General features: G+C 46.0%; 1 protein-coding gene across 1 annotated transcript in view; it reads right to left on the bottom strand.

Annotated features, from left to right (window-relative positions):
* abcb10 (ATP-binding cassette, sub-family B (MDR/TAP), member 10) overlaps positions 1–22,105 on the bottom strand; it is a 28,843-nt gene extending 6,738 nt beyond the window's left edge. The window contains exons 1-20 of the mRNA XM_069180017.1: positions 21,184–22,105; positions 20,393–20,593; positions 18,777–18,979; positions 17,948–18,082; positions 16,495–16,641; positions 15,933–16,068; positions 15,337–15,432; positions 14,286–14,495; positions 13,539–13,618; positions 12,429–12,609; positions 11,709–11,752; positions 11,296–11,330; positions 10,644–10,898; positions 10,118–10,124; positions 6,983–7,484; positions 4,257–4,457; positions 3,585–3,787; positions 1,904–2,038; positions 684–830; positions 252–387 (exon numbers count right to left, since the gene is read on the bottom strand). Coding sequence (XP_069036118.1) covers positions 252–387; positions 684–830; positions 1,904–2,038; positions 3,585–3,787; positions 4,257–4,457; positions 6,983–7,484; positions 10,118–10,124; positions 10,644–10,898; positions 11,296–11,330; positions 11,709–11,752; positions 12,429–12,609; positions 13,539–13,618; positions 14,286–14,495; positions 15,337–15,432; positions 15,933–16,068; positions 16,495–16,641; positions 17,948–18,082; positions 18,777–18,979; positions 20,393–20,593; positions 21,184–21,679 — 3,550 coding nt within the window. The 5' untranslated portion in view covers positions 21,680–22,105. The remainder of the gene's footprint in view (positions 1–251; positions 388–683; positions 831–1,903; positions 2,039–3,584; positions 3,788–4,256; positions 4,458–6,982; positions 7,485–10,117; positions 10,125–10,643; positions 10,899–11,295; positions 11,331–11,708; positions 11,753–12,428; positions 12,610–13,538; positions 13,619–14,285; positions 14,496–15,336; positions 15,433–15,932; positions 16,069–16,494; positions 16,642–17,947; positions 18,083–18,776; positions 18,980–20,392; positions 20,594–21,183) is intronic.
* Between the last annotated feature and the right edge of the window lie 457 nt (positions 22,106–22,562).

Genomic DNA, 22,562 nt, shown 5'->3' with positions numbered 1-22,562 from the left:
ACTTGTTGTTGGCATGGATCCACATAAGGATGTCACAGGCCCAAAACAGTTGCCACTGGGCAGAGAGCTCCTTGAAAAGAGAGGACGATCTACAAAACCTGGAGATGTACATGCCCACCATGAAGCACATAGAGAATGCCATTCCCCAGTGGGACCCCTGAGAGATGAGAGGACGCTCTTTGCCAACTAACTGGCTGACTCTTTTTCCTGAGGATGCAATTCCACAGTCTTATGATCCCTTGGTCTCGTACCCGAGATGCTCACACCAACCCAGAAGGTGTACAGAAGGAAGGACGAGATCTGTCCAATGGTCATGTCCTCACTGCCCATCAGCAACCCGCCCTTGTAGAGCACAGCAAGCATGGAAAGATTCATGCTCAGGCCTACCTGCAAGAAACAAGGGCAGCACTGAGCAGCCTTTCTCATTGAGCCTGTGTCCTTCATTGCTGTCCGATTCTATGTCGCTAGCGCATGCAGGAAGGAGGAGTCTTTTTGAGAGCTTGAGGTTTAAGAAACCACTTCCCAGAAAAGATAAACATCAAAGCACATGACCCAACCCCTGCTCCACTCCTGACAGTTTGAAAAGCCTCTAAATCGTGTCCGCAACAGGGCATCGACCAACTGCTTCCTCTGTTGTTACTGAACATTATGTGTTCATGGTTCCCGTGCTCTTAATAACTCACTGTTCCAAAGAAGCCAGCTTCAAGCAACGCCTCCCTCTTGGCCAGTTGGAGGACGTAGTCCACTTTCTTCACATATTTCTCCACCTCCATCGACTCTTTCCCAAACGCACGCACTGTTCTGACATTGCCAATCCGCTCTTCAGCCAGCTGCAGAGCAGAGAGAATGGGAGATTGTTTCAAAGAGATGAGTCATTTTAACACTGTCAGTATTCATTGGATTCATATTTGAACATGTAAACCCTCTCTGCAGATTGAAAGCTCACCCCAGCAGGGTGGGAGTATTGCGATGGGCACCTATTGATCCCTTCTTTTCAATTCCTGGAAGCAAAGGGGCAAAAGGTATGAACCTTGTGGGCTAATAATAACAATAATTTATAATAATTGCTTACACTTATATAGAGCTTTTCTGGACACTCCACTCAAAGCGCTTTACAGGTAATGGGGACTCCCCTCCACCACCACCTGTGTGCAGCCCCACCTGGATGATGCGACGGCAGCCATAGCGCACCAGTACACTCCCCACACACCAGCTCTCAGTGGGGAGGAGAGCAGAGTAATGAAGCCAGTTCAGAGATGGGGATTATTAGGAGGCCATGATTGGTAAGGGCCAATGGGAAATTTGGCCAGGACACCAGGGTTACACCCCTACTCTTTTCAAGTAACACCCTGGGATTTTCAATGACCACAGAGAATCAGGACCTCGGTTTTACATCTCATCCGAAGGACGGCGCCAGTTTACAGTATAGTGTCCCCGTCACTATACTGGGGCATTAGGACCCACATAGAACGCAGGGTGAGCGCCCCCTGCTGTCTCCACTAACACCTCTTCCAGCAGCAACCTTAGGTTTTCCCAGGAGTCTCCCATCCAGGAACTGACCAAGCTCACACCTGCTGAGCTTCAGTGGGCTGCCAGTTGTGAGTTGCAGGGTGATATGGCTGCTGGCTGAATAGCCAGGTTCTTACACTTAGAGTTGCAAGGCTTGAGCTAGTGGCCGAGTTACTTACTGTATGCAGCTATCAGGTTATTCCACAATCTCATCTTTCATTCTAGGTCACTCATCAATTTTTATTCTTTGAAATAAAATCAGAATCTCATTGATTTCTGATAAATACAATATTAATTCACAAGACGGTTTGTAGTTGTAGATGCAACTATTTTTTTTTTAACAAAGCCGCTAGCGAAGTAGTAGCGGTGCTACATTCTGATGAGCCTCAGTCACCTGAGTGGAGTCAGCCAGTGCGTCCTGTGTGCGCTTGGACAGAGAACGCAGGTACCGCCCATAGATCACAGCCAGGACAGCCAGCGGTGGCACAATCATTAAGACAAACGCTGCCAGTTTCGGTGACATATAGAACTAATGAGGAGAGGGAAACAGAAGATACAAAACAACCATCAACCCCCACAACCCTCCATCACAAAAAAATACAGCATATACTACACATTGATTTGCATGCACTGAACACTACTGAAACGTGAACATGATGTTACGTGTTGTGTAAAATAAGAAATATAAGAAGGATTACACACAGTGGAGGCCAGTGGGCTTGTTTGGTAGTTCAGAAGTTCTTATTCAGCTGTTTCTTGAACGAAACCGAACAGCTTTAGGTCACAGCTTTAACAGCATGGCTGGGTAGCTTCTTCTATACTCCCACATTCATTTGGGTAAAGGAACGCCTGCTCTTCTCCTGCTTAAATGTGCTTTGCTTTGTTTCTTCTCAAGTGGCATCAGGTAAGCCACACCTGTAAATTCCTCAACATGCAACTGCCACAGCACAACTGCAAAACAAAATGCCTGAAAGTCCGTGCGTTTGGACTCGGGTGAGACAATAGAAATTCTCGCCATAGGGCAGCCTTGGGAACGCCCCAGACTTCCCCTGGCCAAGCTCTTTCACTTTCATGCTGGAGAAGTTACAAAACAAACAAGGCAGGGAGGCAGCAGAGCAGAAACAAGGCTGGTTTTGGTCACCTTGTGCGTGATCTTTGATTGTCCTTCTTCCTTAAATAAAATAAATACCGACACGCTTTTGTTTGAGATATTTTTTAATATTTATAAGATTTATTTTATCATTCCTGATCTGTTGAGACTTTCATTAGTCTGCCTCTGCCCAGTCACCTATTATCACTAAAAGCTAAAATCTCCTTGTCAGATTTGAGTTGATTTCCTGCTTCAGATACTGTATGAAAACGTTCTTTACAACGGCTGTCCCTAATTCTGAGAGGCCACAATTGTTTTGTTTTTAGTGCAATTAGAGCATCAGCTATTAGGAAAAGGCAAAATATTTAGAAGCCAAAACATGCTGAATAGAGTAAGACTAAGAAAATACGCATCGTGTGAAAGTTATCTTACCGTACAGCAGCAGATCCCCACCCTAGACTTGGTGGGAAAATGTCTTCTGTTTTTTGCTAAGCATCAATCACTAACTGACTTCAGTTTGCTATTTGAGGTATATTTGTAAAATTCTCTTGTAAGGTGAATTGGGATTTGTAATCGTTATCAGTCCTCTATACATTTCTTAGTTTTAGAACGGCCTTCTTTCAGGCCCTCATTCCTGAAACATAACCAACTGGAGCTCTGCAGAAGGAAAAACTGCTCATCGGTTCCTCTAAATCACTTCTATACTGTAGTTTTCTACTGTAGTTTGCTTTGACGCCTGTACTGTAGGATTTTGTTTTTGGTGTGAAGGATGCGGACATTGTGTCAAAAAGAACATCCACAGGAATTCCCTTCGATAAGGTGTATAGGATGAAAAACAAGAATGCACCAACAACGGTATTGAAGCAACATGGGTAATATGTCCGTGGCATTAAAAGGCTAATTCAAAGTATAGAGGAGAAACAACTGAAATGGATTTACAAGCAGCAATGGGTGATTTCAATACCCGGTCCGGTCAGCACTTTACCATCATGCCCACACCAGCTGTGGCCTGAGCCACAGCGCGGAGCCCGTCCGAGAGGTTGTCTGTGATCGAGTGCCCGATGACCACAGTGTCCGCGGAGAGCCGGTTGATGAGCTCGCCGGTGCGCGTCTTGTCGAAAAAGCCCACCTCCTGCCTCAGGATGGAGTTAAAAAGGGATCCTCGTAGGTTTCGCACTATCTGTTGCCCTGAAAGAATCATGACCAAAGAGTTCCAAGTTTTTATCCTTGCAACAGCAAACAAATAGCAGCGAGAGACAAAGGTGAAACCTAAGGCTATTTGATCATTTCAGTTTCCACTGTACAGTTCATATAGAAAGGGATGTTGAACCTGGTGTCCAGACTAAATTCTGCATTTGCACAATCTGCCCTCTCTACTCCGTCTGATCTGCTGTGTAAGGTGCAAAATGGCTGCTGTGTGTCACATAGGTGGTACTGTATGTGAATTGGGTCCCTCCTGTATATGAAGCACTTTGGGATCCTTTAGGGTGAATGTAAATGTAAATGCAATTAATTATTATCTACATGATCATTTAGAATTAGTAGCTTACATACGACAGTTATCTCCCCCACTATTAGGCATCACTAAAGGTCACTCAACCCAAAGACAGAGCAGGAAGACGGCTGCACTCTGCAGTCTCTCATGAAAAGAGCGTACCTGCGCGGTTGATGAGGTAGAGGCGGGCGGTGTTGGCCGCGGCGCCGCAGAGGAACACGCCTGAGAGCACGGCGCACAGACCCGTCAGAGACGCGCCCAGCTCCTGAGCAGGACTGGAATTGATGGTGTCAACCACTCTGCCCAGGAAGAAGGGAGCTGACATGGTCACCGTGCTGGAAATCACCAGGAAACCCAGGGCCGCTGAGGAGATATGGAAACAATCTACAACTCCGGAAGGGCAAACCAGGACTTTTTAAAGGGGAACTCCAAGGTTGTTTTTATTTTTTCGGGGGTTAGAAAGAATCAGCATTGATGAGTGCATTTCAAACCACGGTGAAAGTAAAATGTACACAGTAACGTGTAAAACCTCCAATTTACATCAGAGAATAGATTAACTTTCCAGGTATGCGCAGTGCCATAATCTGCACTTAAGAATGAGGCAACAAAACTTCCAGTGAGGTGAAATAGCCCTAATGCATTGCAAACAAGCAGGCTTGTGAATATACTGTATCTCTTTATTACTTACAGGGGATATAAAACGTCTACACACCCTTATTGAAATTGCAGGTGTTTGTGATGTTAAACCAGAAATCAAGATAACTCATATCAGACATTTTTCCATCTTTAAAGTGACCTTGCAACCAACACAATTCAAGAGACAAACAAATAGATAATTACTAGGAAAAATAATTGAAATTGAAACCTACAACACCCTGGATGCAAGTAAAATGTTGCGATGCTGTCAATTAATTTATTTTTCTACCTAGACTTTTTAACCGGTGTGAGAAATTGGGACTGCAGTTACCCTTTGAAGCTTATTACATTTTTATTATTGCAATCGCAAACAAAAACCAATGGACTGTTTGATCACTTAAGTTTCCATGGCACAGTTTATAAGGGAAGAGGTGTTAAAAACAGGTATTAAAACTGATCATATGGATGGGGACCAGCTTGGTTTAGCAAAAGCATGTTAATTGCAGATCTCGACAGCCACGTTCCTTGCTAAACCCATCCTGGAGCTCATGACAGCTCCTTCTGCTCTGAAACATTCGAACAGACCTCAGTGTTCATCATCTAGACAGGTGGATGTTAACCTGCGTGGATCCGGCCTGCCACACCTCCGTCACTGCCTGGAGACCAGCTGCAGGGTCTTCAGCAGGGGGAACACCATTCGTCGATGATTCGCTCCCTTACGCCTCCAAGAGGCGGGGAACTGACAGTGACGTCTCCCTGCCACCCTCCTGCAGCTGGCCTCTTTCTAATAAAGGGTTTTTGGCCACCAGTTCCCATCTCTTCTCCTCAGCCTTAGGCAGAAGCTTCTTTTTTTTCCATGGACTTTAAGGTCCTCATGCTCACCTTTAAGGCTCTGCATGGCTTGACACCTCAGTAGCTGTCTGAACTATTATCACCCTACTTCCCACCTCACAACCTTTGGTCTTCTAATTCTGGTCTCCCAACTGTCCCCCAAGCCCGTTTACACTCTAGGGGTGACAGACCCTTCTCCTGTTATGCCCCTAAACTCTGGAACTCTAGCCCTAAGGATATCAGAGAGTCACCCTCTCTAAACTCCTTCAAATCCAGACTCAAAACCTTCTTCTTTAGAAGAGTCTTTACTGAACTGGTTCCATTCTTCACCCCTCTGCTTCTACTTTTCTTAGTACCACCATCCACAGTCTCATCTGTGTATTGTAATTGTGTTTTATTTTGTGTATTCTTCTTATTTATTGTTGTCATTCTGTAAAGCACTTCGAGAAGCCACCTTTAAAGGCGCTATATAAAATAAAGTTTATGATATTATTATTTTTTCCTTGGCTAAATCCTTTGCTGCTCTCTTCAGTGTTATGCCAGCCACTCCCACACCCCCAAGGAGGCATAAACATCCAGATCGAATACTTTCTGTTATACCAGCCTGGCTGCAAACTGCAGCTAAAGCAAACTGTACATCTCCATGGAAGATAATCCAGGTACGTTGCTGTGGGCTTTGCCAGAAAATAAACCAAGAAGCGATGTGGAAAAAACCATTTCCAGAGGATTCAGATGTGGTTCACCAAGGCTGTGAAACAGGTCTTTAAAAACAGAGATGGGCCTCACTGTATCTGACACTGATGAGAACTGTAAAGCTGAATTACATTTTAGATTAATGCAGGGCAACTTGTAGAAATAACAGTCCTTTCTGGGGTTCATGCACCTTCACATATGAGCAGACTGAGTGTGATGAGTAATACAATGTGAAAACAAACACTGAAAAAGAGTGTTATTTTGCCAAAACAGCAGAAACGGTAAAACAAAGCTGGAGCAGCTGGAGCACTATTTACAACAACTAGTCAGGAAAAAAAGGAGCGCTGTTGTGTTTCCTTATTTAGTCGTCATCAGGGGATTTTCACTTTCTAAAACATTCTTCTACAAACCAGGGGTCAAAAAACATCATACTGTACCTGTCAGGCTCATTTTTAGAATGATAAATTTAGGAAAAGTGTTTTCCTAGCTCATAATTTCACTTGTTTGCTAACACCGCTCCTCCTACGTTGACTCAAATACACACATATATCATAAACGGTACATTCTGTTTTCTGTGGTGTATATTGTGAAGGCTCCCCTAAACTCTTTAACCCAGGACAATTCTTTCTTCCTAAAATGAGGAGGTCCTAATTAAAGTTAAGGTGAGAGAGAGAGCACTTTCCGGACACGTTTCTGAAGCACTATCCTATTAATGTCAGGTGACCCACCTGTCAAACGCCAGCGTTCTGGGTGAGCCAGCTGAAGAAGCCTTTTTGCGTCTTCAAACAGATACCGGCTGGACTTGTGCCCTTTTCCCTCGCTGTCCAAGCCGTGCTCACTCGCTTCTTCCCTCGGAGGAGAAGTGCTGTAACTGTGAAACCCGCCTGAGGAGGCGAGGGGATTTCTCCCCGGAGCTGTCGGCGAGGTGAAGGAACTTTTGCTGGATGCAACAGAAGCGCTCGGTCTATTGAAGCGTCTTGAGGGCGGTGGGTCCACGGTGGCCATGAGCCTATGTCTTATTGCCTTCAAAAGGAAAAAGCTTTTCGCATCGCTTAGCCTTCTGCTCCCGTGGCCTGCGAACCGGGACAATCCCCGAGTCCTCTCCAAAGTCGCACTCTGTCCAGCGCCCAGACACCTCGTCCCCTGCAGCGCCTGCACTGGCAGGCTTGTCGTCCTGGGTCTGAAACCGCACGCAAGAATCCACGAGTTCATCGTTACGAACCTCTGGGGCTAATAATAAAAAGAAGATGACTTCAAACGATCACAAAGATAAAATCTCCAAATTCCGAGAGAAAAAGTTCTACGTTCTCTGAGACCATCTTGATTTTCATTGGGATGAAGACAGCTGTTGAGCTCATTGTAGACTTATTGTTAAAGACTAAACCCAGTACAGTATCGTAAGACTTACAAACTCCCCCCGGATAATCACCAGCACTGCTGTCTGTATCTATTGTAGTTTTCAGTGCGCGTCCTTGTGTTCCACACTCGGCTACGCGCTCCCTCACTAGTGTCAAAAATGAAACCAAAACAACACTTTTATGATCGTTTTTTTCTGTCTCTTACTGGTTATGTTTTACTGACGGAACACCGCCTCATTAGGTACCCTAGCCTGGTAAAATACAGTATGGGTCGATTCCATTGACTTTCAAAATTGAAAATTGTAGGAAATATATATTTCAAATAATCGGTGTGCGATTAAGAACACAATGTATAAACATAACATACATTTTTACGTAAGACGTGGAATATATGTCACGAAATTACTTAACACAATTTGGTACTTATGTTGGAACTTCAGTGATCTCAAATTTTAGTAAGGTACAGTACTATTGGTCACGCTGAGGACCTTTAAGGACCTGGTATACAGGTAGGTACATCCTGTGCTTCCAAAGATCTGTACCCACTTTCATCACAAATCACTGATCTCTATCCGTGTTCTTACTCTGCCCTGTCAATTTCCAGTGTGTCCCTCACTATCGAACTCTCTTCTATACAATCAGGGGAAAAGCGACATTTCCCAGAAAGAAATACTTCTCGGATACGTGATTCACACCGGCAGCAAGCTAACCAGGTGCTTGATTTTATTGCTTACTTGTCTCATGGAAAGTCTTTTGCAGTTATTTTTAAAATAAAGTACGTTTGATAAACTGATCCAGGTAACAAAAGTGTTCTCCAAATTTACATGTACAGTACACTGTACTTATGTGACATTAAATGAAAGACAATAGCTGCATTTATACCTAGAAGAATACAGAAAAACACATGTGGTGGGAGATTTAGCATAGTGGTTCCATATAACAGAACTGGTAGACAACTTTCTGTTGGACAGCAGAAATTATACAGTTGAGATTCTGCAATATTTTAAATTATGATGTCATGGACCCAAAAATGGAAGTAAGATGGCAACAAGAAAGATTTGACAACAAATCCAAATGACCATGATTAAAATAAAAAGATTTAAGATTAAAAAAAGGCACAACAAACAAGACTCCGTCTGCCTCAGCAGAATACAGTGAGACCCCTGGACAGAACTAAGAAAGAAAGTTACTGGGATGACAGTGATGCTGTAGATAGAAAGAACATCTAGGAAGGGATATTTTGTACACGTTTATTTTGCCTCATCCAGCCATTTCTGGAAATAAGACTCTGTTTTGCCTTCAATAACATGGCTGGGTGGCTCGTCCCATACTCCCAGAAGCTTTTGTGTAACTCAGACAAGTGCTCGACGAGGTCTGTATACACATTTTAGACCCCTCAGGCCCTGCCCAAATCAGCTTGTCAGCCTCTGCTTATGACGTGCAACTTTCTCCTCAGCTCTTGTACAATGCCTGCATTTCCAAAACCCCCTGCTTAAGAGTAAACACTTGTTACAGTTAAACTGCTATAACACCCAATAGAAACAGCTATAAGCCATCTCCTTCGCAAAAGCAGCTTCGGACTTTATAAAATAGCACGTTCCCTTTTCGTCATTTCTTGCTTTACACCCTTTAGGTCCATCTGCCTTTATCTAGCAGCTGGGAAATGACTCCTACAGCACACCAGGGAGTCCTGCAGCCTCTTAAGTGAAGGTTTGAAATGCTTTTCCACATGAGAAACAGAAACATTGCCCCGTGAGAAATGTGTGCCTGAATGTGGGTCTCTTTAATCCAGCAATCCACCCTCCTGGTCCTGGAGAGGCTCTTTTTCAGTTTTCAAAATACACTTACCTGTTTTTTTTTTCAGTAAAAACAACAGACTTGAACATACTGTACATGTACAGTAATATCACAACTCAAGAACTTCATGCCCAAAACATATTTATCAACACTGTAATTAGATGGTAGCCAGCTACAATGTATTAAAATCCCGTTTCTATGCTTTCTGAGAGTTATTTTCACATTATTATAAGATATCAAGTGTATAGGCGATTGCTCTATTATTCCTGTCCACAACATTACAAAAATACCTTTAAAAAACAATGCTCAGGAAATGTGTACCTTTACAAACAAATAATCTGTTGTTTTACATGCCTTTTTGTGATTGAGAGTTTTAACCTTATTGGCCATCCCTAACTTTGAAATCCTGCATTACAAACCTCCGCTGTACTAACATAAAACACAGTGCGTTGTTATTATTATTCACTTTGTGTAAAAATATATTTCGCACAACGTTTTCCCAAAATTGAAAGGAAAAAAAAAAGACCAAGTTGTTACAGATAAAACCCCCATGGCCTTTCTCATGGCCCTGCTTTTGAGTAGCGTGTCAAGTTACAAATCAAAACTTCAACTCTACCCCCCGATCACCAACTACAATCCCAGTAGCTTAAGGTGGCATCTTGGGTGCAAAAGGGCTGGTTAATCCACCCAGGAATAGAGGAAACCCACCTCTGTGCTGGCCGAAATTGTGACCTGATACACACCCAGTTGCCGCCCGCACTTTATTATTTCGCTCTTTGAGACCGACTGTTTCTGTTGAAAAGCACCTCACAATTTTAAGATGGCATTGCTATAAAACGACACCCAAAAAGTGACACATTCCGGCAACATTTTGCGAAAATGCACGATCTTCCCAAGTCCAAAATAATTTGACCAAATGATGTCCACTGGAGCGGACACCCACTCCAGTGCAGAACAAGGTTAATGTTTGGTCACGGGGTGTAACCACTGTGCTATATCGAGAGCTGTGTCATTCTGCCAAGGCTAGTTTTGTAGTGATAGTAGTTTTGTAGATCTTGAAGTTGGTTTTTATCTCTCAACTGTCCAGGACGAATGACTGACCAGGTATGGGGGGTTTAGTTTACAGGAGAGCAGAGCAGTTAAAAATGTGAACCACAGTGACAAAGGCACCAGCCGGAGTCCCTGTGAGTTTTGCTGGCGCAGGTCACTGGGCGCCCCAAGTCCCATAATGCACTACTCGCACTGCAGGTGCTTCTGGCTGTTCTGCAGGAACGCTTGCTTCTCCACCAGCTTCCTGAAGAGGCCCTGCCTGTTGGCCAGCAGCTCCTCGTGCCGGCCGCACTCCACCACGCGCCGCTGGTCCAGGACGGCCACCGCGTCGGCGTTCTGGATGGTGGACAGCCTGTGGGCGATGATCAGCACCGTGCGCCCCTGCATCAGCCGGTCCAGGGCCTCCTGCACCAGGAACTCATTCTCTGCGTCCAGAGCGCTGGGGGGGACAGGAATACAGGGCGCACACCGGGAAAGTCAGTACAGTACACTCTTTGTACTCTCTTTACAGCACTTCTACAACATGCAGGGCATCGTCTGCAGGGCCCGCTGGGACTCTTAAATGATCATTCTGAAAGATCCTTGTGACGCTGTAAAACGTCAATTCTTCAAGGGGCAGGGTTCAGGTCGCGTAATGTGAAGGCTGTGGGCTCAAATCCAGGGTAAAACACTGCTGTTTTTCCCCTGAGCGAGGTACATTCCATAGAAGTGTCAGATGAATAAATGAATAAAATCCTCTTCTTATAGATAAAACAGGTAAAGAATGACTAAGGAACATTGCGAGGAAACAAATCTTTTATAAAATAGCACAAAAAATCAAATCTTTAAAATCTTACCTGGTGGCTTCATCAAGTAGAAGTATCTTGGGGTTCTGCGGAATAAAAAAAATGAGATAAATAAATGAGATCCCACTTCCTAGAGTTATTCACAAAACTATCCTTTTTGTATTTTTTTAAATAACTTTGATACCATATATAGGCTAGTTTTGCTTTGTGGTTTAGGGAAAGCTCCAAATATATACTGAAGCTAAAATATGTTATCAAAACAGTATATGTTTCATCTCTTTTTAAACGTGCTGGTGATATGAGCTATTGTGCAATTAGACATATGGTGAGGTGCAAAATAATAAAAACGAATCTACAAAAATCAGACGTTATTAACATATTCAGAGAAAGGCACTATTCACTCTCGCTAAACTGGAGAGTTCATGGTTATGGAAAAACAGAAGAGTTTAGTATTAAAACAATACCTTGAGCACAGCTCGAGCAATTGCAATTCTTTGTTTCTGACCACCTGTTTCAAGTTAAAAAAAACACATTCAATTAGATCTGATGACATGCTTTCCCAATCAGATCCTGTGCTTTCTCAATTGATTTGCACTGAACATCAGCACTCTCTGATAAATGGGATATGAAGGCAGCTTTCAAAGATGAATACAGTCTTTTAATTAAGTCAAAGATTAAGAATCATACATTAATACAGACTTGTGAGGGTGATGCCAGTTCTTATCCGACGTGTCTTGGGTCACACCGTTATTCGCAGAGGCCGCCAATTAAAACGCACGAATCTCACTGGTGGCTACTTTTTGCACTTCAGCTCTAGCGAAGGAGTAAAATTGTGCCAAACCTCCCCCTAGTGGCTACGTTTTGTTTGCGATTCAAAAAAGGGTGACAGCCCAGGTCTTCTTAAAGATCTGTCTTAAACTCTCCCTCGCAGATGAATAAAGTATTTTGAATTTTTAAACAGATTATATAGAACAGCCACTGATTTTCATGTGGTCAGACACTCTAGCAAATGTGTTCAGTGCATAAACATTCTAAAGAAAAGGACGAACTTTGTTGTACTTTTTCTTTTATTGCTGTTAACAACAGATGTTCTCGAATAGGCTTGGGAGGCACGGATGGACATATGTGTGAAAGCTGCTCGTCATTCTCTGTTGACGAAAGCTCTCCCTGGAGGCCACCCTCACCTGACAGAAGGATCCCCTTCTCCCCCACCATGGTGTCGTAGCCCCTGGGGAAGTGCTGCACGAAGCCGTGGGCGTTGGCGATCTGGGCGGCCCTGTGGATGTCCTGGGCGGAGACCCGGGAGGGGTCCGGCGCGCCGTACGCGATGTTCTCCGCGATGGAGCCGGAGAAGAGCACGGGCTCCTGGGCACAGGGAGGACACACAGGACAAGATCGCGAGGAAGCCCGAACCAGAGAGCAAAGGCGCCGGCGCATCACGAGACTAAAGTCTTTCTGAGTCTTTAAGAAGATCCATGTGTGAGAAACACCGGATTCATAACGCACAGCAGTGAGGAAAGGGGAGCAGAAGGAGACATGTCAAGATGGCCACTTGTTCATCATAGCACACACACCACTGTCAGCCAGCTGATTACAAGTAACAGTGCTACTTTCCAGCAGCCATATCACTCTGCAACTCACAACTGGTCGCCCACCGAAGCTCAGCAGGTGTGAGCCTGGTCAGTACCTGGATGGGAGACTCCTGGGAAAAAGTAAGGTTGCTGCTGGAAGCTCACCCCGCAGTCCATGTGGGTCCTAATGCCCCAGTATAGAGACGGGGACACTATTCCGTAAACAGGCACCATCCTTCGGATGAGACGTAAAACCGAGGCCCTGACTCTCTGTGGTCATTAAAAATCCCAGGGTGTTTCTCGAAAAGAGTAGGGGTGTAACCAGGTGTCCTGGCCAAATTTCCCATTAGCTCTTACCAATCATGGCCTCCTAATAATCCCCATCTCTTAACTGACCTCTCCTCCCCACTAATAGCTGATGTGTGGGGAGCGTTCTGGCGCACTATGGCTGCCGTCGCATCACCCAGGTGGGGCTGCACACTGGTGGTGGTGGAGGGGATCCCCATTACCTGTAAAGCGCTTTGAGTGGAGTGTCCAGAAAAGCGCTATATAAAGTGTAAGCAATTACTATTATTATTACTATTATTATTATTAACAGTGCTACTTTCAATCTTCACAGTGGAGATGACGTAATCACAATAATGTGCTCATGCAACCAACAAAAAGAACCTTGGAATAAAAAAAAAAGATGGATCTGTAGCTGATGTTTTACTGGGGACTCACCTGGCTCACAGTCCCAATGTTGCTCCGTAGGCAGTATGGATTCAGATCCCGAATATCATAACCATCGACAGCAATTACACCTGCAGGACAGACGGATCCATCAGATTCCCCATCAGATCTGCGAGCACGGTAAAACGATGCTGCTCCATGTCCGGTACAGCAGCAAGTCATTTTTGATAAAAACTAAATTCCTATTCTAAACTCTTCAGCTCACTGTGGAATTTGTGGTCGGGTTTTGCCAACGACATAATACTCAATCTACTTTCTTAATTGCAATTAAGCATATGCAATTTGTCCATCTATTGTGAGAACGCCACTTCTCCAGTCGAGGGTCGTGATGAATCAAAGCTCTGGGAGATACTGCAGGTGACTGTGCTCAGACAGGAGGGGTCAGCAGTCGACAGGGGAGGGGACAGTTCAGACCAGATCCAGACCCAGAGATAACCCGTGCAAACAAGAGTGTACATGCAGGCTCCAGACACACAGGCGTATGAGATCAGAATCAAACCGAGGACTCTGAGGCTTTGAGGCAGTTGCATTGCCAGTGACAACACCATGTCTCCCTGCATGCACCCAAACTTGGTTTCAATTCACATGTCAATGTTGTCTCATTGGGTACGAGCTGGTATGAGTATGTGTAATTAAACAACAAACAGATCAATGACGAAAATCACCAAATAATAATTCCAAAAAAAAAAAAACCAAGAATGAAAGAGGCCTGCTCAATTTCCTGGGCCTACGGCTCACCGGAATCCGGATCGTAGAGTCTTAGCAGCAGCGACACCAGAGTCGATTTCCCCGAGCCGCTGGGGCCCACGACCGCCATCACCGAGCCAGCGGGCACAGACAGGCTGAGGCCGCGGAAGACGGGCGCGTCCTTGCGGGTCGGGTACGAGAACGTCACGTCGCGGAACTCCAGCTCCCCCTTCAGCTGCTCCGGCCTCAGCGCGATTCCTTCTGCGGTTGAAAAAGACAAAAAATAACCCATAATTCCCTGAATGTACGCAATTTAATCTCAAGGGATTAGAGCTTTACATAAAGCAAGGGACTGGCTTCACCCAGCAGCGAAGTACAGCACCCAGCTGGGCGATACACAGCAGCCCCTCTGCACAGCCGATCGATCAGGGAGAGAATTGACAGGCTGAGCCACCAACTGATTTACAGGGGAACCTCAGGAAGGCCAGACCCAGATCTGAATCGAGTCAGGACTCTGGGGTAACGCCTCTAACGTTACAACAGCACCCTGGGATCTTCAAGGACCTCATATCTCCAGTCACTGTACAAATGCAGTGGATTGGGAATATAGCCCAGGGGAAGAGCGCCCCCTATTGGTTCACCATCACCACTTGCAGCAGCGACCCAGTTTCCCTCGGAGGTCTCCCATCCCAGGGCTGCTGGAAACATAGTGTGTTGCACTCTTTCTTTTTAATTATTGAGAAAAGCAGCGGGTTACAAAAGAAGATAAACCGAGGTCATTTGGTGGACAGGGGCTGTTGTGTCCAATATGAGGCTTTACATTAACATCCGAAGGGCTATGCATGAGAATCACGAGTTGGTAACCAGTCAAAAAGACGGAACTACGATATCTGATAACCACTGAATGATGTCAGGGGCTGAAAGCAGTCATCCAATAATTCCCAACATGGAAAGGACCTCACCCAGACGACACCCTTCCAACCAAGTGTGCATACAGTATGTCATTCTGTTCTTTAGACTTCATGTCAGAGTGGGCTGCTCTCTATGTTGAACTACACAATTAAGAATGAAGAACAGGTGCCTGACAGATTCGGGGGCTCACCATTGAGAGGAAACTCAGGCTTCCGGTCCAACAGCTCCCACAGTCGCACCCCAGCTCCAAACCCCTTCATCAGCTCGGAGTAAAAGGAGCTTAGACCTGTGAAACCAAGAGCATCCTTTCAGCTACGAATCGCGCCAGTGGCTGGTACTCCACCCTGAGATGTCCCTGCTTGATCCACCTCCCCCAATAGCAAAGCACATTTAAGGTTCTGCTTCATACAGTAAGCTCAGAGCTGTCCTAACAATTTATGCAAAATAACTGTTGAAAGGAAAAGAGAGAAATTTTGTCTGAGACAACAGAAAATCCTCTTCACAAATTTGCCAAGCAGAAGACACATTAACAACATCGCTGAGATTCGGGGCTTTGTTTTCTGTATCTACTTGGGTGGAGGCTGCCAGCAAACACCAAAAAGTGCACAATCGGCTTTGGTTTGAAAGGCTTGCTACATTTGGCTCAAAGACGCAAAACCGTCAACTGTCATGTTTTTTTGCCTGTCCCGATTAAAACAGGAAGGACATGACCACCGAGCAGAGAATGGGACTCTGATTCGCTGGAGGGGATAATCTGTACAGGCAAATCAAATCCAAGGTTCCTACCTGAAATGCTCACCCCTACCCAGAAGGCATACATGAGGAAGGAGGAGAGCTCTCCAACGGTCATGTGCTCACTGGCCATCAGCAAGCCCCCCTTGTAGAGCACAGAGAGCACGATCAGGTTCCCACTCAGCCCCGTCTGCAAGGAACACGAGCAGCACTCAGATCTCCCGTGAAGTTGGCGTTTTGGAGAGAGGTTTGAAAGAGACGGTGGTACAGGCCAACCAGGGGCTGACGAGAGCCCCGACACTCAGCAGGTCAGTGTGATCTGTACAGAAGCCTCCGAAGCCACTGCCTGCTAGATGCCACTCACAGCTGCTAGAAGAAAGTCTTCCTCCAAAGCCCGACGCGAGCGAAGTCGGAATTTCTCCAGCAGCTGCACGTGACATCAGACAGACAGCGAGTGGCCCGGAGAGAGAGACGACACCCTCCCGGGTCTTGGCCACAGCTCGGATGAATTCATTCTCAACGCTGATTCTCCCGCGAGCAACGGGCAACGCTTAGCCAACCGGGCACGCCCTCCCTCTCAGATCAGCATCTCACGGCCGCCGGCGTTCATACTCACAGCCCCGAAGAAGCCAGCCCGAACCACGGCCTCCTTCCTGGCCAGCTGGAGGACATAGTTGATTTTTTCCACGTATTTGTCCACTTCCACGAACTCTTTCCCAAACGCTCGCACCGTTCTTAAATTGCCGATCCGCTCTTCGGCGAGCTGCGGAGACAGGGCGGCGAAGGTTTATTAGAAAAACGGGCTCTCGCCAGAGCGGCCATTTCAACTCTCCTGTTATTCAGGAGACGGATCTTGCAACAGATACACAGTGCTATGCGTTTGCAGTGTTTATTTTTGTCACATGACGTCCCTTTAAAACCCGCGTTTGTCCGATTCTATCCCCCAGTTAAAAACGCTTAAACGGCTCATTAGAAAACAAGGCCTGTGCAGCTTTTCACTGAACATCCCAACCTAAGTTTCACCTCATTCGTCCCTCAAAAACAATTACCTGACAGCGTTCTGTTCGACAACTGAGCTACTTAAATAATTCACATTAATGATGATACAAATACATCTTCACTCTCAGAGAGCAATTAGTAAGTTTCACTTCTCCAATCATGGCCTCCTTATAATCCCCATCTCTGAACTGGCTTCATCACTCTGCTCTCCTCCCCACTGAGAGGTGATGTGTGGGGAGCGTTCTGGCGCACTATGGCTGCCGTCGCATCACCCAGGTGGGGCTGCACACTGGTGGTGGTGGAGGGGATCCCCATTATCTGTAAAGCGCTTTGAGTGGAGTGTCCAGAAAAAACGCTATATAAGTATAAGCAATTATTATTATTCACCTCATTGAGATGTAGTGCAGGAACAAGAAGTGTTTATGGCCTTTTAAAGGGAAGTACATCGATGTTAAACCGCAAAAACGTGGAACCCTGCGCATACTGTTCTTGAAAACCTCAAGCATTTCATCCTGATCCAAGGGTCGTGGCATCGGGCTGGGAGGCCAGTTTTCCTCCCCTGACCCCTGGCATGTGTGCTCGTCCAAAGGCACGAGGGCCCTACTGAAACAGCTCCAGTGAAAGCCTGAGAACTGAGACAAAGTTTTCTCCCCTAGGAGATCAAAGTATGTCTGGATTTCCAAGGTGGTATTCAAGAATCAGGCACAAAGAGCTACCGACTGGGAGGAGAATCACTCATCTCCTGAACTCACAATACCGTACTCTGGTCAGGACTCCTAGGGGAGGAGAGGGAAAGCCTTTCTCGTGAGCTAGGGAATGACCAAACAACGACGCCTGTGCAACTGATGCACATCTTGTGACCTCCTTAGCCTCACAGAGCAGGAGGACAGCAGACGGGCAGGACAGGGTAGCTGGGAGATGCACAGTGTCTCTGGGGATTGACCAAAGACTCATCTCGCCTGTTAAAACAGCCTGTAGATTTCTTCACTCTACCTGTACAAGGGGGTTCACAATACAGCACAGGACTGGTGCAACGCTGTGAACAGTTGTACCCCATGTGCCGCCGTTACCTGAGTGGCATCAGCAAGCGAGTCCTGCGTGCGCTGAGACAGTGAGCGCAGGTACCGCCCATAGACGACGGCCAGCGCAGCCAGCGGGGGTATGATCATCAGCACAAATGCTGCCAGGCTGGGCGACACAAAGAACTGATGCAGGAGAGAAAAAGAATAAAGAAAACATTGAAGAACAGCCCGTGAGAAATTACTACTGCATATAAACAAACCATTACATTTCAAGAGTCATCGATAATCAAATGTGTGTATATTTGGAAATCATGTGAAATAATTAAAATTTTGAAAAATGTGAAATGATCAATTATGCTCCATGAAGTAAAATGTCAAACAGACATGCATTATCCATGGTCATGAACAGGATCATCCAACACTTACTCCCTAGAGAATTAAACGAACTCTCTTTTCAGTCGGAGTTAAGACCTCTGCAGATTACCGATTCTCAAATCTAACGTCGTCTTGTAATCTTGTGGATTACTGACTCTCGGATTTTGAGTCTGTATGTAATCTGGCAGATTAGTGGCTCTCAGATCTAGAGCCTGCATATAATCGTGCAGTTTACCGACTCTCAAATCTAGAGTCTGCATCTAATCGTGCAGATTACCGACTCTCAAATCTAGAGTCTGCATCTAATCGTGCAGATTACCGACTCTCAAATCTAGAGTCTGCATCTAATCGTGCAGATTACCGACTCTCAAATCTAGAGTCTGCATCTAATCGTGCAGATTACGACTCTCAAATCTAGAGTCTGCACCCCAACAGAGACTTGCACTCAGGTGAGCAGTTTTCGAGAAAGCCGCCTATCACGCTGGCCTGGTCAGCACTTTACCATCATGCCGACCCCGGCTGTGGCCTGAGCCACAGCGCGGAGGCCATCCGAGAGGTTGTCAGTGACGGCGCGCCCGATGAGGGCGGTGTCCGCAGAGAGGCGGTTAACGAGCTCGCCGGTGCGCGTCTTGTCGAAGAAGCCCACCTCCTGCCTCAAAATTGAGGAAAAAAGGGATTCTCGTAAATTTCTCACAATCTGCTGTCCTGAAAGAATTATCACAGACAAAATATTTCACTTTCATCTTTTTGTCACTGCAAAGGGCAAACACACACTTATTGCAACAAAAGCCCAACAACAACATCTGGGTGAGAGAGAAATTTGCACTAAATGGTTCAGAAAATCATTGCAGAGCCCTAATCTCTTAGATTCTGCAAGAGATAATGCAGATTTAGACATCTACATCGCCCCAATCCAGCATGTTTTATACAATTGGTCACCATTTTCTAATCTAAAGCAGCAATCTTCACTCCTGCATACCTCCAGGTTTTGTAGATAACTAGATCTGAAGACAATGGCAGTGTGAACCAATTAAATGAGCAATTGATTCAAAAACAGTCATGAAGTGTCCACAGTGGAATGAGATCTTCTAGACATGAAAATCTCTCCCAGGACCAGGAGTAAATATTACTGATTTAAAGGCATGGAAAAAACTGCAGGAGACTCATTTAACACAATTTTCAGATCATTAGGAAGACAGACCTTCAGTCCTACACTGCTCTTAATCAACCAAATTCCTTGCTTAATCAATAACTTAGAAGTGTTTCCAATCTTTAGACGTGATTAGGTTTACAAACTTGTTGGGTGAATTTAGAACGCAAGGTGACTTATAAAACCTGCAGGATTGGGGCTGATCTGGGTGAAAAACTAAATGTGAACAAAGAGACGGAAAATAGAAATGTGCCCAAAAAAATCTTGCAGTTTTGGGAAAGGTCAGCGGATATTTTTGGCAGGAGAATTGCAAAGCAACTCCCCCAGCCCAAAAAAGCTTCTGAAGTGACTTATCCAAAAAATAAAATTTCAATTTTCTGGGCATACATTGGACTTGGCATCCATGTGCAAGAAACTTGTCCTGTTAGCAGACATCTTGACTCAGTGTGCAATAAAGGCTCTGTTTTGTTCTACGTAGGTTACACATGAAATAAAGCCTTCAAAAGTCAAAAGAGAATTCATGTGAGGATTAATTCAAAATCCTTAGGCTATACTGAGATTAACTCACTACATTGGTTTGTCATCTGTATGTTTTCTGTATACCAGCTCAATCTGCTGTACTTCTGAGTACCTTCTTTTAACCAGAATGGGACATACTGGTAAAAAAATCCACCCAGAGTTAACACATTTTCTTGCATTACAGTACATCAACACAAAAAGTTGGGAACTGACACCAGTCTTCAAGGATTCAAATTTGAGGGTTAGCAAAACAAAAAACAGGTGTTCTTTTTAACTCATATATTTTGTAGCATTTGGAGTTAGAAAACATTTGGGGTTTGTGTCTTCCAAAAAACAAATGGGGGGAGAAGAATGAACACGACAAAAAGGTTTAGGAATACGCTCACAAACCAAGACCCCCGGCAGGATCGAGGTACGTGCAGAGCGGAACGCCCTGCCCGGACCGGTACCTGAGGTTTGCATGAGGTAGACCCGAGCCGCATTGGCCGCGGCCCCGCAGAGGAACACCCCCGAGAGCACGGCGCACAGGGAGGTCAGAGACGCGCCCAGCTCCTGGGCCGGGCTGGCGTAGATCGTGTCAATCACTCTGCCCAGGAAGAAGGGAGCCGACATGGTCACCGTGCTGGAAACCGCCAGGAACCCCATGGCCGCTGAAGGCGGAGGAGAGAGAGAAAGAGAGACTATCAGGACGGTTCCAAACGCTCTTCCAGCTGCCCGTCCAGATGTTACGTCAGGGCACCTCAAGCCAAGTAATCTCACAGCACCGGGGCATTATTAACTATTTTAACTACCATTCAATTGTTAACCCTTCCTCTGCCCTCCATTACTGCCTTATCTTCCCTGCTGGGCAAACTTTAGTCGCCCCTCTGTGAGAAATGTCGGGACAGGAAAAGAAAAAAATAAAACCTTTGAATTTTCTATAAAAATAAGGTGAAGGCATTTTTGTCACGTCGTTATTTTCAGTGACTGGGACTGTTTTCTCTAGAGACGCACGGGGACGTCATTTATCCAGTTCTGCTCCCTAGATGAATTAACACCCAGCCGTGGGTTTTCTAATATACCCTCTCGAGTTCCTTCACATACACCACGCTGACCAACCACTTCATTTGGAAAGTCTGCCAACGCTAAGTGAACCGCAGCTCACGGCAGTATCCCAGCGGACAGGGGGAGTAGGTCTAAAGCACCCCGGCGATTAACCCCAACACGATCAACGGCGAATCGGGCACTAGGACCCCCATACCAGCCAGGCGCCATCGCTCTGGGTAAGCCAGCTGCAACAGCCGTCTCCCGTCCTCTGCAAGCTGCCGGTCGCGCTTCTCGTCGGGCACCGCGGCCGCCACATCGGCCTTCCCGTCCGTGTGCACTACGGGGGCGGCCGCCTCCTGCTTGGGAGCAGGCGAGCCGCTGTAGCTCTTTGACCTCCCGGGAGTTCTCCAGGGGCTCCGGGGGGAGGCACCCCACAGGTGACCGGCCAGAGGAGAGGAGGCGGCGCGGCTGATCAGGGAGGACAGCGGCCGGGCTGCGGGTCCAGGGAGCGCTGATCCGCCGCCGCCGAGCCTGCCCAGGGGTCCGCTTCCTCGGGGTTGACACCAGCCCAGCCGCCATGTGCCGTCGGTAGCCGAGCACCTAAATGGGGCGGCAGCGATGTACCTCGTCCCTGGCAACATCACTCGGGTTCTGATCGCCAGGTCCATTACACCACGTTTATATCCCCGAGTCACAATCCGGGCGCTCATATTTATTTTTTTTAAACGCAGCCTACGGACTGCGAATGGATTTCATTAAAACAGCGATCATCCAACGCGCACACGGCACACCTTCATGCTACGAGAACGAAATTGCCCTGGCTTCAGTTCCCCCTTCTCTCCGCGGTTGTGAAGTTACGTTTCATTGTAACTTTTTGTCAGTTGCTCCAGCGCCTATCTGTCGCGGTGTCACAGCCCGACTCTTATCACGATCGCTGCAGCTCCTCGCCTCACCGGCCTGTGCTCCTCGATATCGACAGCATCTGCATTACAATCGCCTTAAAACACATGGATGCGCACAACGGGCGATACCTCCCTACGAGAGAGTACGCCTTTACACAGAGCTTCTTAAAGTTAAAGGTCACCCCTACTACCACCTGACTGCCTCTGGCATACATGAGGCGTTTGATCGCTACTACTTACCACTGGCCGAAACAAAAATAACAAAAAGTCATGATCAAACAAACTCCACACATCGATGGCGCACCATTGTTACCGTAAATGAACGCACACAGGCGCATTCACTTTAATTTGGGGTGCGCGATTTCTTTATGCAATATTTTGTTAGACTTTTGTCGAGAACGGTCTTAATCCAATGTCTTTTTTTTCTGACTGCCTGAATAACTATAAAAAAAAACATTCAGTTATTTTCAGCATAAACTGGTGGACACGTGATGAAAAAAGAGTAAACAGGATGAAAAATGACCACTACCTCACGTTGTCCTGAAAACTTCACATTAGTCTGTCTGCCTCAGACTCATTGTTCAGAAACTGAAAATGAGGCATTAAAACATCTGAAATTAACATTTAAATTAGTTTAGCTGGCAAATATTTTACCCAACTTAGCTTCTCTGGAGGTGAGCAAACAAATAAA

Source organism: Lepisosteus oculatus, chromosome 17, assembly GCF_040954835.1.
Source record: "Lepisosteus oculatus isolate fLepOcu1 chromosome 17, fLepOcu1.hap2, whole genome shotgun sequence".
Taxonomy (NCBI): domain Eukaryota; kingdom Metazoa; phylum Chordata; class Actinopteri; order Semionotiformes; family Lepisosteidae; genus Lepisosteus; species Lepisosteus oculatus.
Note: the sequence above shows the minus strand (reverse complement) of the source record. Positions and strands in the feature narration are given on the sequence as shown.